General features: G+C 37.1%; 3 protein-coding genes across 3 annotated transcripts; all 3 read left to right on the plus strand.

Moving 5' to 3' along the window:
• The first annotated feature begins 1,851 nt into the window (after positions 1-1,851).
• On the plus strand, positions 1,852-4,764 carry LOC117911817 (probable amidase At4g34880). Its single transcript, XM_034826238.1, has 6 exons — positions 1,852-2,474; positions 2,658-3,212; positions 3,300-3,514; positions 3,666-3,908; positions 4,018-4,216; positions 4,312-4,764. The coding sequence occupies exons 2-6, from the start codon at positions 2,694-2,696 to the stop codon at positions 4,693-4,695; spliced, it is 1,560 nt and encodes a 519-aa protein (XP_034682129.1). The 5' UTR covers positions 1,852-2,474; positions 2,658-2,693; the 3' UTR covers positions 4,696-4,764.
• A 1,447-nt stretch (positions 4,765-6,211) lies between these two features.
• On the plus strand, positions 6,212-9,752 carry LOC117911561 (probable amidase At4g34880). The gene is made up of 6 exons (XM_034825971.1): positions 6,212-6,258; positions 6,759-7,302; positions 8,253-8,467; positions 8,564-8,803; positions 8,905-9,097; positions 9,211-9,752. The coding sequence occupies exons 1-6, from the start codon at positions 6,212-6,214 to the stop codon at positions 9,556-9,558; spliced, it is 1,587 nt and encodes a 528-aa protein (XP_034681862.1). The 3' UTR covers positions 9,559-9,752.
• Positions 9,753-11,543: 1,791 nt separating this feature from the next.
• LOC117911083 (probable amidase At4g34880) lies at positions 11,544-14,547 on the plus strand. The gene is made up of 5 exons (XM_034825266.1): positions 11,544-12,178; positions 13,071-13,285; positions 13,382-13,621; positions 13,724-13,916; positions 14,030-14,547. Exons 1-5 carry the CDS (start codon positions 11,645-11,647, stop codon positions 14,375-14,377), a joined length of 1,530 nt encoding a protein of 509 aa, XP_034681157.1. The 5' UTR covers positions 11,544-11,644; the 3' UTR covers positions 14,378-14,547.
• Positions 14,548-15,613: the final 1,066 nt, after the last annotated feature.

Below are 15,613 nucleotides of genomic sequence, written 5' to 3' on the forward strand. Positions count from 1 at the left end.
CTCATGGTAGAGACCTTAAATTTTTCTCATCACTTTAGAGTTAGGGATGAGTTTACCAAGATTAAAGGTAGGATTCATAATATCCATCAATTTTGTATGAAACTCTCTAAAACTCTTATGATCCTCCATCCTAATAGTCTCAAACATAAAGCTTAACATTTGAAGTTTGGATACTTTAACGACATTGGCTCTTTCATGAGTCACTTGGAAGATATCCCAAACCTCTTTAGCCTACATGTAACAATACCAAAAAATTCATATGTGCTAATAACATTAAAAATGGAATATATGGCTCTAACATTATTTTCACTAGTTTCATTTTCACCTATATCTCGTTCCAATTTAGGTTTGATAATATTTGTTAGTCTACCTTCTCTATCAAATACCTTAGGTGGAGACCAACCAAATTCAATAGCATTCCAAACTTTTTGTTTGCATTTTGAGAAAAAATATTGCATGTGTACTTTCCAATGAGAATAATTTCACTGGTTAAGAATTGTGATCTCCTAATGAAAGCTCCTTCTTAATAAGATTTCATAATTAAATTCAAGAATTGAAAAATGATTTTTATAGTAAAAATCCGTCCATATACCAATTGAGGATGAATTGAATGCAATTCACATGCAAATGAATTAAAATTCCCCAACCTAAATTCGTAAGAATAATTAGCTCCTCAACACATTTCTAATTACTACTTAATATCATAATCAAATTAAATAAAAAATTATTTAATATTTTCAAAAATCAGACTCATTTAAACTCATTTTTCACCTATCCAACATATATGCTCAAGTATGAAATTAAGATCAATAAACAAAAGAGAAGAATAAGAGAGCGACGATAACACCAAATTTTAATGTGAAAATCTCCTAAAAATAAAAAGTTATGGGTCTACCAATGATCAAAAGTTTACACTATGAAAAATAACAAACTGAGCACAATGTTTTACCTAACTCAAGTTTATATATCATTCTCGAACCACTTGATCAGTAGCTTCCAACTTCAACTTCACACCTTCTTTTAGAACACATTTATAATCTAGACCAAACTCAATCTACATAAGAAGAAAATGAGTTTTCATTCATACCTAAATCAACAAGAACACGATAGATATATGAAATAAATGAATAAGCCCGTTTTTAAGAAAATCCAATTGAAAAACAATATGAAAATCAAGATAAAAGAAAATTTTCTCAAGAAAACAAACACTTCCAATTTGGAATAAGAAAGAGAGCTCAAATGGAGTGAAAAACGACGGTTGTTGTTGTTTTTTTTCTTAAACTAGAAACATTTGAGTTAAATATGAAGAGGAAACCTTGATCGAATAACTAAAAAAAGATCCAATAAAAGATAGACTAATTTTTCTTAAATCTTGATCAATCCTGGAATAGGGTTAAAAAACACTTAATAAAAAAATTGTTGGCTCAACTTCCTTAACCCTTTTAAAAATCAATAGCTCAAAAAAAAAAAAAAAAAATAGAGAAAAGCAATTTAAAAACTCAATTGATTCAGATTCATCTACACTATCAATTACATACTTTGGTCTCTAAGTATTTTTAGCATCTTGATCTTTACTAGGTAGACCGATGATTTTTCACCGTTTTCACCTATTTTTCATTTGATTAATAATTAGTGGCCGATATCGTTTCACGATGAAATTTCATTGAAATTTCGGTGATATTTTTTGATATTTCAAACCATGCCCTTATCTAATACATTTATGTATTTATTTATTTTTTCCAATTTTTAATTTTAAAATTTTAAAATTGTCGGTTGATAAATTTGTTAAAATTCCATCCAAATCGTGGACAATCTACGAACACAGCATCCAAGTCAAAGCTCCGTGCATTCACGTGTTCTTCATTCCTCTCTAGCTGTGCTTTTGCGCTATTCACAAGCATCTAGATTTTTTTTTTTTTTTGCGTTGACTTCTAATCTGGGTTCCAGCTGTGGTGGAGTGTGGGACTGGAAAAAGGGTATTTTGAGTTTTGGAGAAGTCTCCTGTTGTTGATCTTGATTCGTTGGTTGGTGTTTTTTTTTTTTGCCTGAAGCTTTTCTGTGTTTTACTTTAATGGTCTGTAAATGGGTTCTCTGGAAAGCGGGGTTCCGGTGAAGAGAGACCCTCTTCTTCGCTCTTGATCGAACTAAGGCTAGCTTTTTCAGAGACCCATTTTGAGATTTTCAAGGTTTCTGTTCTTCAGGAAGCTGCTAGATTTACTCCAATGGGTGTGCACAGTGGCGATGTTCTGCTTCTTTGTGGTTCTAGTCCATGTGGTTTTGCCGGGTTTGATAATGGAAAAATCAGGGGATTCATTGAAAAATATGGAGAATAGTTATGGGGATTTGAGTTTTATCAAGAAATTGGTGGGTTTGATTTTGGGGAAGGTATTAGATTTGAGCCGTCAAAGCTTCTTTAGAAGTTTCAGAAAGAGGCTAATGAGATGAATCTCTCTTCCGCTTCAAGGCTTGCTCTGGTCAGTATTTTTACATTTCTTTTGCTGGTTTTTTTTTTCTTTCTAATTCGCTTATTGCATGTTGTTTGCATCTTACAATCCTTGAATACTGTGAATTGAAAAAGTCTTCACGCTTCTTCAATCAATTAAAATCTCCCATTTATTGAACGCGACTTGATAAATCAAATATTGTTTCTCCTATAGGTTGATTCTTTCTAGTCTGAAAATTTTTTACTTCTCATGGACACAATGGTAATGGCAATGGCGTTTAAGATGCTTTCTCTTTTGCTCCTCTGCGGATTCTTCTTTTCCAACTCCTTTGTCATCGAAGAAGCCAACATCCAGGACATCCAATGGGCATTCTCTCAAAACAAGCTCACCTCCAGACAGCTCGTTGACTTCTACCTGCACCAGATCGAGGCCCTAAATCCGGAGCTTCGCAGCGTGATAGAGGTGAACCTAGATGCACGAGAGCAAGCGGACAAGGCCGATGCAGAAATTAAAAGCAAGAAGGAGTTGGGGGAGTTGCATGGCATACCAGTGTTGCTGAAGGACAGTATAAATACTAAAGATAAATTGAATACAACTGCTGGGTCATATGCATTATTGGGGGCGGAGGTGAGTGGAGATGCGGCGGTGGTGGAGAGGCTGAGGAAGGCGGGGGCGGTGATACTGGGAAAGGCTAGTATGAGTGAGTGGTATCAGTTTCGTTCTTTGAAAACTCGAAACGGCTGGTGTCCAAGGAGTGGACAGGGTGTGGTGAGCTTAATTGCTTTCCTTCTTCCTATATTTGGTTTCGTAATTTTGAAGATTAAGTCTAAATTTTGTGACTTGTGAGACATGCAGAATCCATATGTAGCATCGGGAGAGCCATGCGGGTCAAGCAGCGGATCTGCAGTATCTGTAGCGGCCAACATGGTGGCTGTCTCGCTTGGGACGGAGACTGATGGTTCCATCATCTGCCCAGCTGATGTGAACTCCGTTGTTGGGTTTAAACCCACTGTTGGACTCACCAGTCGGGCAGGTGTCATCCCAATTTCACCCCGACAAGACAGTGTCGGGTACTATAAGTTACATAGCTTTGAAATTGATTATTGAATCTCTAACACAAACATTATGCTATTAGGAAACTCTATGTTTATACAGGCCAATAAATTATGAAAGTAGAGCTTGTTCTATATATAGCGTTGATCAGATGTTTCTCTATCACAGACCTATATGCAGGAGTGTGCTGGATGCGGTTTATGTGCTTGATGCTATAGTGGGTTTTGATCCTAGAGACAGTGAGGCAACAAAAGAAGCATCCAAGTTCATACCTGTTGGTGGCTACAAACGATTTCTCAACAAAGATGGGCTCGCAGGAAAGAGATTGGGTGTTGTGAGGAATCCATTTTCTGGATTTTACAACCGATCCACAGCTATTTCAGCCTTTGAGGCTCATCTCACCGTATTAAGGTAGAAGATATATATGCTTTGTTATATATAAACATAGTCTAAACTCATGTAATAAACATACCATTGATTTAGTGTCCTGTCATGTGAATTTCTTTGGGGAATGCTGCAGGCAAAGAGGTGCAATTTTAGTGGACAATTTGGAAATAGAAAATGTTGATATCATATTGAACCCCTATGAAAGTGGTGAATTAACGGCCTTGTTGGCTGAGTTCAAGCTCAACATAAATGAATACCTGAAAGAGCTCACCAATTCTCCAGTGAGGTCCCTAGCAGACATAATTGCCTTCAACTTGAACAACTCTGATCTGGTAAATACATCCCAAAGTGGGGAATGAGTTATGAGAACTTAGGTATTTGCTAATTGGTTATGTAGATATATGAACTACGCCTTGTGCCATTGCAGGAAAAGACTGATGAAAATGGCCAGGAAGTCTTTATCGCAGCAGAGATGACAAATGGGATTGGGAAGCAAGAGAGGATGGCAATGGAGATGATGGCAAATCTGTCTCGTGATGGGTTTGAGAAGCTGATGATGGAGAACGAGCTCGATGCAACGGTGACACTGGGTTCAGGCATGGCCACTGTACTGGCCATTGGAGGTTACCCCGGAGTTAGTGTTCCAGCTGGGTATGATGGAGATGGAATGCCCTTTGGCATATGTTTTGGAGGACTGAAGGGGATGGAGCCAAAGCTTATTGAAGTTGCTTACGGATTTGAACAAGCCACAAAGATTCGGAGACCTCCCGCTTCCCCTAAGAACTTATTGTGTCCTTATGAGCCATTGTAAGAGTTGGAATTTGTTTTCTGCAATAACAGTGTTTAAATATGTATAAATAAATAATTAAAAATTTTTGAATAATTATTTTTTATCATAACTGAGAAATAGTTATGACTCTAAATTTTTTTAATACCTTTTAAAGTAATTCCCTTGGTTTTCCTAAGTGATGCAAATGTCATTTCAAAAATTTGGAGAGGGTTTACAAGTTCATTTATCTTCAATAAATTCACATCTTTGGACACTTCAATGATGGTTACTTTTACTCTATTAGGAGAGACCTTAGAATTTTTCTTAATATTTTAGGATTAGGGATGAGTTCATCAAAATTAAAGCTAGAATTCACAATATTCATCAATTTTGTATGAAACTCTTCAAAATTCTCATTATCAACTATCCTAATAATCTCAAACCTAAAGGTTATTATTTGAAGTTTGGACACTTAACAAGTCAATTGAAAGATATTTCAAGTCTCCTTAGTCAGAGTATGTGTAGCAATCTTACAAAATTCATTTGTGCTAATTGCATTAAAAATGAAATACATGGTTTTGATAACATTTGTTAGTCTACTTTCTCTATTCAATACCTTAGGTGGAAACCAATCAAATTCAACAATATTTCAAACTTTTCATTTGCATTTTGAGAAAAATACCGTATTCTTACTTTCCAATGAGAATAATTTTTGCTAATTAAGAATGTTGGTCTCTCAATAATCAACACTCCTTAACCTAAATTCATAAGAACAATTAACTTCTCAACACATTTCTTCAATATTTTCAAAGGATAATTAAACCCATTTCAACTCATTTTTCACTCATCCAATATATATGCCTAAGTATGAAATTAAGATCAATAAATATAAATAAACAAAAGAGAAGAATGAGGGAAAGACAATAATATATTTAATGTGAAAAATCTTCTAAGAGATAAAAAAAGTCAAAGGTCCACCAACGATCAAAGCTTCCACTACGAAAAATAACAAACTGAATACAAACTTTTACCTAACTCAAGTCTACCTATCTATTAGAATTTGGTGACTCAAATTCTATTTGATCTTATTTGAAAAGCTCGTAGTGTGATATATGTGGTAAAAAAAAAATTATGAGATTTTTTTGGGGATCTCGATTTCAGATTTATGAGATTTTACTTAAATTTGAATCAATTCTAGAACAGGGTACAAAAACAATTAATAAAAAAAAAATCATTGTTTTGACTTCCTCAATTCTTCTTCCTTTTTTTTTTTTAAATAGTTTCAGAAAAAAACACAATTTGAAAACTCAATTGATTTACATTCACCTACACCATCAGTTACATTCCTTGGCCTCTAAGCATTTTTAACATCTTAATCTCCATTAGGCAAGAAGCACAAGGAAAGATTTGATAAACTTGAGTTAGGAGAAACTTAGGAATTTTTGTATGGAATTACCAATCGAGCTAAACATTCACACATCTACATCTCGATTAACAATTAGGTTTACTGTGAAATAAAACAGCATGTAGACAAAGAGGTACAACTTTAATAGAGAATATGGTAATAGAAAATGTTGATGTTATTCTTCAACTCTTATCAAAGTGGTGAAATAACCCTTCCTAGCTACCTCTAGGAGTATATGCAGTAGCATCTTCTTTTGTATAATAATAAGAGAGGAAATGGTTCATGTTTGTTCTTCTAGCTAGTGACAAAGGCTGAATACATGACGCAATAGGGACATTATCAAACTGAATCACACCTACCAAAACAAAGCTAAAAATTGCTCCCGATCACTTAATCTTAACGGCCACTAAATGATTTCAAATGATCAATTTTTGGATGTACTTTTGTGGGGACGAAAAATTTCAGGCACGACATGTGGGCTATGCAATTTCAAGAGGAGCTATCATTAATGTGCTCCATTCTTGAAGCTGAATGTCTGGATAAGAATTTTCTTGCCACTTTCAACAGTTTTAAGGCCATAGATACAATTTGTTAGTGCCATATCATCCAGAAGCCCCAAGACACCAATGTACTCAACCTTAGATATATTTATACACTCTTATCCAGCCTACTTCCAAGTTGAATAACTGGTGAAATCAAGTCAATACAATAATGTCCATCCATTCCATGTCTCCACACTATTTCTCCTTCCTCTAGTCTTACTACAGTCTGGATCCATTGCCATCACAGGCCATGCATTTTCAATCGAAGAAGCAACTGTCCATGACTTCCATATGGCTTTCGAACAAAACAAACTCACCTCAAGGCAGCTGGTTGAGTTCTACCTGGGCAAGATTCACAAACTCAACCCAATTCTTCGTGGGGTAATAGAGGTGAACCCAGATGCACTCCTCCAAGCTGATAAGGCCGACAGGGAGAGGAAGGCTAAGTTACCTGGGTCGCTGCTGGGGCTGCACGGCATTCCTATTCTGCTTAAGGATAATATTGCAACCAAGGACAAGATGAACACGACAGCAGGATCATTTGCATTGCTTAAATCAGTGGTGCCAAGGGATGCAGGCGTGGTGAGGAAGTTGAGGAAGGCTGGAGCTATCATACTGGGAAAGGCTAGCCTCAGCGAGTGGGCTTATTTCCGTGCTACTGTTATTCCTTCGGGCTGGTGTGCTAGAACTGGCAAAGGTCAGGTAAGTTATGATCCAAAACTCAAATTTTCCGACGGTAGTTAGCTTACATTTTGGTTCTCATCCTCCCCGGTAAAGATATGAACAGATATAGGCAGATGGAAATTATACCCAATAATTTTTTAATCAAATTCTTAGAAGGGGAAAAGCTTTTCTGTATGAGGAGAACTTGTGTCCTCGTTGGCAATTTCTATTGTTTTGCATTCATGTAAGAAGTTTGTGTTTGGTTTTCAGGAAAAGCAGAGTTACTCCTTGATCTCTATAGCATAGTAAAATGTAGAAAATGGAATTTATTAACTTCCAATTTCTCATTCCAGTCAGTGTAAGTCTCCTCGTGAACTTGAACATACACGCCAAAAAAGATAATAATAAAAAAAATTAGAATCTGAATACATGAATCTGCACTATGATGCTGCACGCTAAAGAAGATAACAAGCTTAGACATGTTTGCCAAAGGAGTGAAAAGTGTGTGGAGCATCTGGCCGGGTCGCCATTAAAAGGAAAAAAAGCTCTTTCCATTTAGCATTCACACTATGGTTGTCAAATCGGTTTCAGTCTGTCATTATGTCCTATATCAATCATTCACCATCAGTGGGTGTATCAAAAGATTCTTCCTATCAATCATATCTTTTTTTTATCTGGCCACTCAAATGTGTGGAAATTTTGTTTTTACCTTTTTTATTTTTATTTTTTTTTTCCTTCTTTATGAAAAAAAAGGACCCTTTTCATGCCTCTATTGATTCTGCCCAACACTCGGTTTCGAGGTGTCATATTTCTCTAGCATTCTTGTGTTTCTAATACTAGGTATATGGGATAAGAGATTGAACAAAAACAAGAAGCCTCAAACTACCGTTGATTGCAAAAGGGAAGAAAATTAAGGATGAAAATAGGACCACAATGTGTTGCATAAACAGTTTTATGAATCTTAAGCCTATGATTTCAATGGTGTGCAGAACCCTTATGTTCTATCAGCAACTCCCTGTGGCTCAAGTAGTGGATCAGCTATATCAGTAGCAGCAAATTTAGCGGCAGTGTCTCTAGGGACGGAGACTGATGGATCCATCTTATGTCCATCCCACGTTAATTCAGTAGTGGGCATCAAACCAACACTTGGTCTCACAAGCCGAGCTGGCGTGGTTCCAATCTCTCCTAGGCAGGACACTGTTGGGTAGGTGATGCTTCATCTTCCTAAATCCAAATATGAAACTATCATCTGTTGAACAACCAAAGATAGCAGACTGCTCAAACATATTTGATGCAACAGACCCATCTGCAGGACAGTCTCCGATGCTGTAGAGGTACTGGATGTCATTGTTGGTTTTGACTACAGGGATGAAGCAACCAGGACATCATCCAAGTACATACCACAAGGTGGCTATAAGCAATTTCTCAATGCAAATGGGCTCAAGGGGAAGAGATTGGGGATAGTGAGGAATCCCTTCTATATGTTTGGGAATGGCTCTGTCCTGCCTCAAGTTTTTGAGCATCATTTCCACACACTAAGGTAACAAAACCTGCTTTCTGAGTACAGTGCTTAATGCCCTAATGACCGTAGCTTAAGGTGCTTGACTAAATTAACCTATTCTTACTACATCATGCTTCAAGGCAAGGAGGTGCTATTTTGGTAGACCACCTGGAAATAGCCAACATTGATGTTATCTATGGCTCCTCCGGAGAAGATGCAGCATTAGAGGCCGAGTTCAAAATATCCTTGAATGCTTACCTGAAAGAGCTGGTAGCATCCCCAGTAAGAACTTTGGCTGATGTGATAGCCTTCAACAACAAATTCTCACATTTGGTGAGTACATTCAGGAGGGTTTTTCATCATTTACTTGCTGTTCTAGATTCCGCTGGGATTGTTAAAACCACATTCTGAAAAGATGACTAATTTAATTACTTGGGTAACTGCAGGAAAAGATCAAGGAGTATGGACAAGATACCTTTCTGCAGGCCGAAGCCACAAATGGGATAAACAAGAAAACTTTGTTAAAATTAGCAAGATTGTCACGAAATGGATTTGAGAAGTTGATGAAGGAGCATAAGCTGGATGCATTGGTGACTCCTGGTTCAAATGTGAGTCCTGTTCTTGCTATTGGAGGATTCCCTGGAATTTCTGTTCCAGCTGGATATGATAGCAAAGGAGTACCATTTGGCATTTGTTTTGGGGGCTTAAAGGGCTCTGAGCCAAAGCTGATCGAGATTGCATATAGCTTCGAGCAAGCAACTAAGATTAGGAAGCCACCTTCATTTAAACCTTGAAGGTTTAGAACAACTCCTATCAGAGATGTACTACATGTATCAGTATCAAAAACTCTTCTCTCTAGCTGCTAATCCTGCACTAGAAAGGATGTTATAATAAAGTGCTCAATGTTTTGAATGAACTAAGATGGTACGGAGGCTGGTTTTCTCCAATTCATCTAAATTATGAAGTTTCCCTCTACCATTTACTGTTGTGATTGGTGCCATTACAGTGCACTGCCCTCTGAATAACCACTCATTTATCTGCAATGAAACATGTAGAATTCATACATATATCCTATGATCAATGTAGAGATACATGAGCAAAAATGATTAGATAAAAATGTAAAACGGGTATCCAAACTAAGATAAAAGTAGCTGTAGATTTGATTATCCTTAAGTTGGTTTACACAACTTCTAACAGTAGCCAGCCACCGAAATTATTTGTAGTTACTAATTTCAAATGTCCTTTTATGGGCCAAAAAGTTTCATTAGCCTTTTATGGGGCAAAAAATTAGAATGTCCATTAAGTTAACAATGAACTTCCACTCCTATGTCTTCCAACTTTTTCTCCTTTTTTCTAGCCTTATGACTAGCAGTATCCATCACCATCACAGGCCATGCATTCTCAATCAAAGAAGCAACTCTCCATGTTTTCCATAAGGCTTTCAAGCAAAATAAACTCAATTCAAGGCAGCTGGTTGAGTTCTACATTAGTGAAATTCACAAATTGAACCCAATCCTTCATGGGGGTAGTAGAGGTGAACGCGGACTCACTCCTCCAAGCAGATAATGCTGACAGAGAGCAAAAGGCTGGGTCACCCGGCTTGTTGCTTGGGATGCAGGTGTGATGAGGAGGTTAAGGCTTGGGCTATATAGTGAGGAATCTCTTCTTTATGTTGAGTGGGGAAGTAACCCAGCCTAACCCCAACTGATTTTGATTATAAATAAAGTCTTAGCTTCCTCTAGAAGTGTATGCAGTAGCATCTTCTTTTCATTTATGTTCCTCTAGTGACAAAGGTTGAATCCATGACAAACAAGGACATGAAAAAACAGAATCATACCTATAGAAGGAAAAGCTAAAAAATATTGCAGATCAATTAATCATGAGGTGGCTAATCACAACTTCTAAAGGCGACCAAATGACTTCTAATGACCAATTTTCAGGAGCAATAAAAAGTTCAATCATGACATAGATACAATTCGTCTAGATGAGTATTTGGTTTACCTCTTTCCAAAGCTTCAAGGCCACAGATATAATATGTTTATATCATATCATCCAAAAGCCCCAAGAAACTAAGGTATGTATGATGACTATTTTTAAGAATCAGTTTTTATTATTTAGAATAACAAAAATAGGAAAACACGTTTGATAATCAGAAAACAAAAGATATGATGTTTTTAGAGAATACCTTTTAATTATTTTTTTAGGATGATATTAAAAAAATAATTATACAAATATAAAGAATAATTAAAAATAAAGCTTTGTATATAAAAGTTATTTTAAAAACATATTTAAAAATATAAGAAACAAGTTAAGCATATTTTAGGTTACCTAATTAACTTTTGTTTTACAAAATATAAAAAAAGGGTTTCAAAATATTGTTATCAAAAACTATTTTTAAGAATTATTTTTGTGGGATGGTGGTGACTTACAGAAAAAAATCCCACTTGATGAATTGGAACTTGGTTTGTACCAATAAGAAAAAGGGAGGCCTTGGAATTCATAGAATTGTGGATTTAAACAAAGCCTTGCTTAGGAAGTGGACCAGATCAATTAATCTTAACGGCCACAAAATGATTTCAAATGACCAATTTTTGGATGTACTTGTGTGGGGACAAAAAATTTGAGTCACGACATGTGGGACATGTGGGCTATGCAATTTCAAGAGGAGCTATCATTAATGTGCTCCATTATTGAAGCTAAATGTCTGGATAAGAATTTTTTTGCCACTTTCAACAGTTTTAAGGCCATAGATACAATTTGTTAATGCCATATCATCCGGAAGCCCCAAGACACCAATGTACTCAACCTTAGATATATTTATACACTCTTATCAAGCCTACTTCCAAGTTGAATGACTGGTGAAATCAAGTCAATACAATAATGTCCATCCATTTCCATGTCTCCACACTATTTCTCCTTCCTCTAGTCTTACTACAGTCTGGATCCATTGCCATCACAGGCCATGCATTTTCAATCGAAGAAGCAACTGTCCATGACTTCCATATGGCTTTCGAACAAAACAAACTCACCTCAAGGCAGCTGGTTGAGTTCTACCTGGGCAAGATTCACAAACTCAACCCAATTCTTCGTGGGGTAATAGAGGTGAACCCAGATGCACTCCTCCAAGCCGACAAGGCCGACAGGGAGAGGAAGGCTAAGTTACCTGGGTCGCTGCTGGGGCTGCACGGCATTCCTATTCTGCTTAAGGATAATATTGCAACCAAGGACAAGATGAACACAACAGCAGGATCATTTGCATTGCTTAAATCAGTGGTGCCAAGGGATGCAGGCGTGGTGAGGAAGTTGAGGAAGGCTGGAGCTATCATACTGGGAAAGGCTAGCCTCAGCGAGTGGGCTGCTTTTCGTGCTACTGCTACTCCTTCGGGCTGGTGTGCTAGAACTGGCCAAGGTAAGGTAAGTTGTGATCCAAAACTCAAATTTTCCGACGGTAGTTAGCTTACATTTTGGTTCTGATCCTCCCCGGTAAAGATATGAACAGATATAGGCAGATGGAAATTATACCCAATAATTTTTTAATCAAATTCTTAGAAGGGGAAAAGCTTTTCTGTTTAAGGAGAATTTGTGTACTCGTTGGAAATTTCTGCTGTTTTGCATTTATCCTGAGAAGTTTGTGTTTGTTTCTCAGGAAAAGCAGAGTTACTCTATGATCTCTATAGCATATTAAATGTAGAAAGTGGAATTTACTAATTTCCAATTTCTCATTCCAGTCAGTGTAAGTCTCCTCGTGAACTTGAACATACACGCCAAAAAAGATAAAAAAAAAAATTAGAATCTGAATACATGAATCTGCTCTATGATGCTGCACGCCAAAAAAGATAACAAGCTTAGACATGTTTGCCAAAGGAGTGAAAAGTGTGTGGAGCATCTGGCCGGGGTCGCCATTAAAAGGCAAAAAAGCTTCTTTCCATTTGGCATTCACACTATGGTTGTCAAATCGGTTTCATTCTGTCATTATGTCCTATATCAATCATTCATAATCAGTGGGTGTACCAAAAGATTCTTCCTATCAATCATATCTTTTTTATCTGCCCACTCAAATGTGTGGAAATATTTTTTTTTAAGGGTCTATTGATTCTGCCCAACACTCTGTTTCGAGTTGTCATATCTCTCTAGCATTCTTGTGTTTCTAATACTAAGTATATGGGATAAGAGATTGAACAAAAACAAGAAGCCTCAAACTACCGTTGATTGCAAAAGGGAAGAAGATTAAGGATGAAAATAGGACTACAATGTGTTGCATAAACAGTTTTATGAATCTTAAACCTATGATTTCAATGGTGTGCAGAACCCTTATGTCCTATCAGCAACTCCCTGTGGCTCAAGTAGTGGATCAGCTATATCAGTAGCAGCAAATTTAGCGGCAGTGTCTCTAGGGACGGAGACTGATGGATCCATCTTATGTCCATCCCACATTAATTCAGTAGTGGGCATCAAACCAACACTTGGTCTCACAAGCCGAGCTGGCGTGGTTCCAATCTCTCCTAGGCAGGACACTGTTGGGTAGGTGATGCTTCATCTTCCTAAATCCAAATATGAAACTATCATCTGTTGAACAACCAAAGATAGCAGACTGCTCAAACATATTTGATGCAACAGGCCCATCTGCAGGACAGTCTCCGATGCTGTAGAGGTACTGGATGTCATTGTTGGTTTTGACTACAGGGATGAAGCAACCAGGACAGCATCCAAGTACATACCACAAGGTGGCTATAAGCAATTTCTCAATGCAAATGGACTCAAGGGGAAGAGATTGGGGATAGTGAGGAATCCCTTCTATATGTTTGGGAATGGCTCTGTCCTGCCTCAAGTTTTTGAGCATCATTTCCACACACTCAGGTAACAAAACCTGCTTTCTAAGTACAGTGCTTAATGCCCTAATGACTCAAGCTTAAGGTGCTTGACTAAATTAACATATTCTTATTACATCATTCCACAAAGGCAAGGAGGTGCTATTTTGGTAGATCACCTGGAAATAGCCAACATTGATGTTATCTATGGCTCCTCTGGAGAATATGCAGCATTAGAGGCTGAGTTCAAAACATCCTTGAATGCTTACCTGAAAGAGCTGGTAGCATCCCCAGTAAGAACTTTGGCTGATGTGATAGCCTTCAACAACAAATTCTCACATTTGGTGAGTACATTCAGGAGAGGTTTTCATTATTTACTTGCTGTTCTAGATTCCGCTAGGATTGTTAAAACCACATTCTGAAAAGATGACTAATTTAATTACTTGGGTAACTGCAGGAAAAGATAAAGGAGTATGGACAAGATATCTTTCTGCAAGCCGAAGCCACAAATGGGATAAACAAGAAAATTTTGTTAAAATTAGCAAGATTGTCACGAAATGGATTTGAGAAGTTGATGAAGGAGCATAAGCTGGATGCATTGGTGACACCTGGTTCAGATGTTAGAACTATTCTTGCTATTGGAGGATTCCCTGGAATTTCTGTTCCAGCTGGATATGACAGCGAAGGAGTACCATTTGGCATTTGTTTTGGGGGCCTAAAGGGCTCTGAGCCAAAGCTGATCGAGATTGCATATAGCTTCGAGCAAGCAACTAAGATTAGGAAGCCACCTTCATTTAAACCTTGAAGGTTTAGAACAACTCCTATCAGAGCTGTACTACATATATCAGTATCAAGAACTCTTCTCTCTAGCTAGTAATCCTGCACTAGAAAGGATGTTATAATAAACTGCTCAATGTTTTGAATGAACTAAGATGATATGGATGTTGGTTTTCTCCAAATCATCTAAATTATGAAGTTTCCCTCTACCATTTACTGTTGTGATTGGTGCCATTATAGTGCACTGCCCTCTGAATAACCACTCATTTATCTGTAATGAAACATGCAGAATTCATACATATATCCTATGATCAATGTAGAGATACATGAGCAAAAAGGACTAGATAAAAATGTAAAACGGGTATCAAAACTAAGGTAAAAGTAGCTGCAGATTTGATTATCCTTAAGTTGGTTTACACAACTTCTAACAGCAGCCAGCTATTGAAATTATTTGTAGTTACTAATTTCAGATGTCTTTTTATGGGCCAAAAAGTTTCATTAGCCTTTTATGGGGCAAAAAATTAGAATGTCCATTAAGTTAACAATGAACATCCATTCCGAAGTCTTCCGACTTTTTATCCTTTCTTCTAACCTTATGACTAGCAGTATCCATCACCATCACAGGCCTACATTCTCAATCAAAGAAGCAACTCTCCATGTTTTCCATAAGGCTTTCAAACAAAATAAACTCAATTCAAGGCAGCTGGTTGAGTTCTATATTAGTGAAATTCACAAACTGAACCCAATCCTTCATGGGGGTAGTAGAGGTGAACCCGGACGCACTCCTCCAAGCAGATAAAGCTGACAGGGAGTAAAAGGTTGGGTCACCTGCTGATGAGGTTAAGGCTTGGGCTATATAGTGAGGAATCTCTTCTTTACGTCGAGTGGGGAAGTAACCCAGCCTAACCCCAATTGATTTTGATTATAAATCAAGTCTTCCTCTAGAAGTGTATGCAGTAGCATCTTCTTTTCATATATGTTCTTCTAGTGACAAAGGTTGAATCCATGACGAACAAGGACATGAAAAAACAAAATCACACCTATAGAAGGAAAAGCTAAAAAATGCTACAGATCAATTAATCATAAGGTGGCTAATCACAACTTCTGAAGGCCACCAAATGACTTCTAATGACCAATTTTCAGATGTGCTTTGGTGGGAGCGAAAAAGTTCAATCATGACATAGATAAAATTTGTCTAGATGAGTATTTGGTTTACCGCTTTCAAAAGCTTTAAGGCCACAAATATAATATGTTTATATCATAT

The sequence above is a fragment of the Vitis riparia genome, chromosome 3 (assembly GCF_004353265.1).
Source record: "Vitis riparia cultivar Riparia Gloire de Montpellier isolate 1030 chromosome 3, EGFV_Vit.rip_1.0, whole genome shotgun sequence".
In the NCBI taxonomy this organism is placed as follows: domain Eukaryota; kingdom Viridiplantae; phylum Streptophyta; class Magnoliopsida; order Vitales; family Vitaceae; genus Vitis; species Vitis riparia.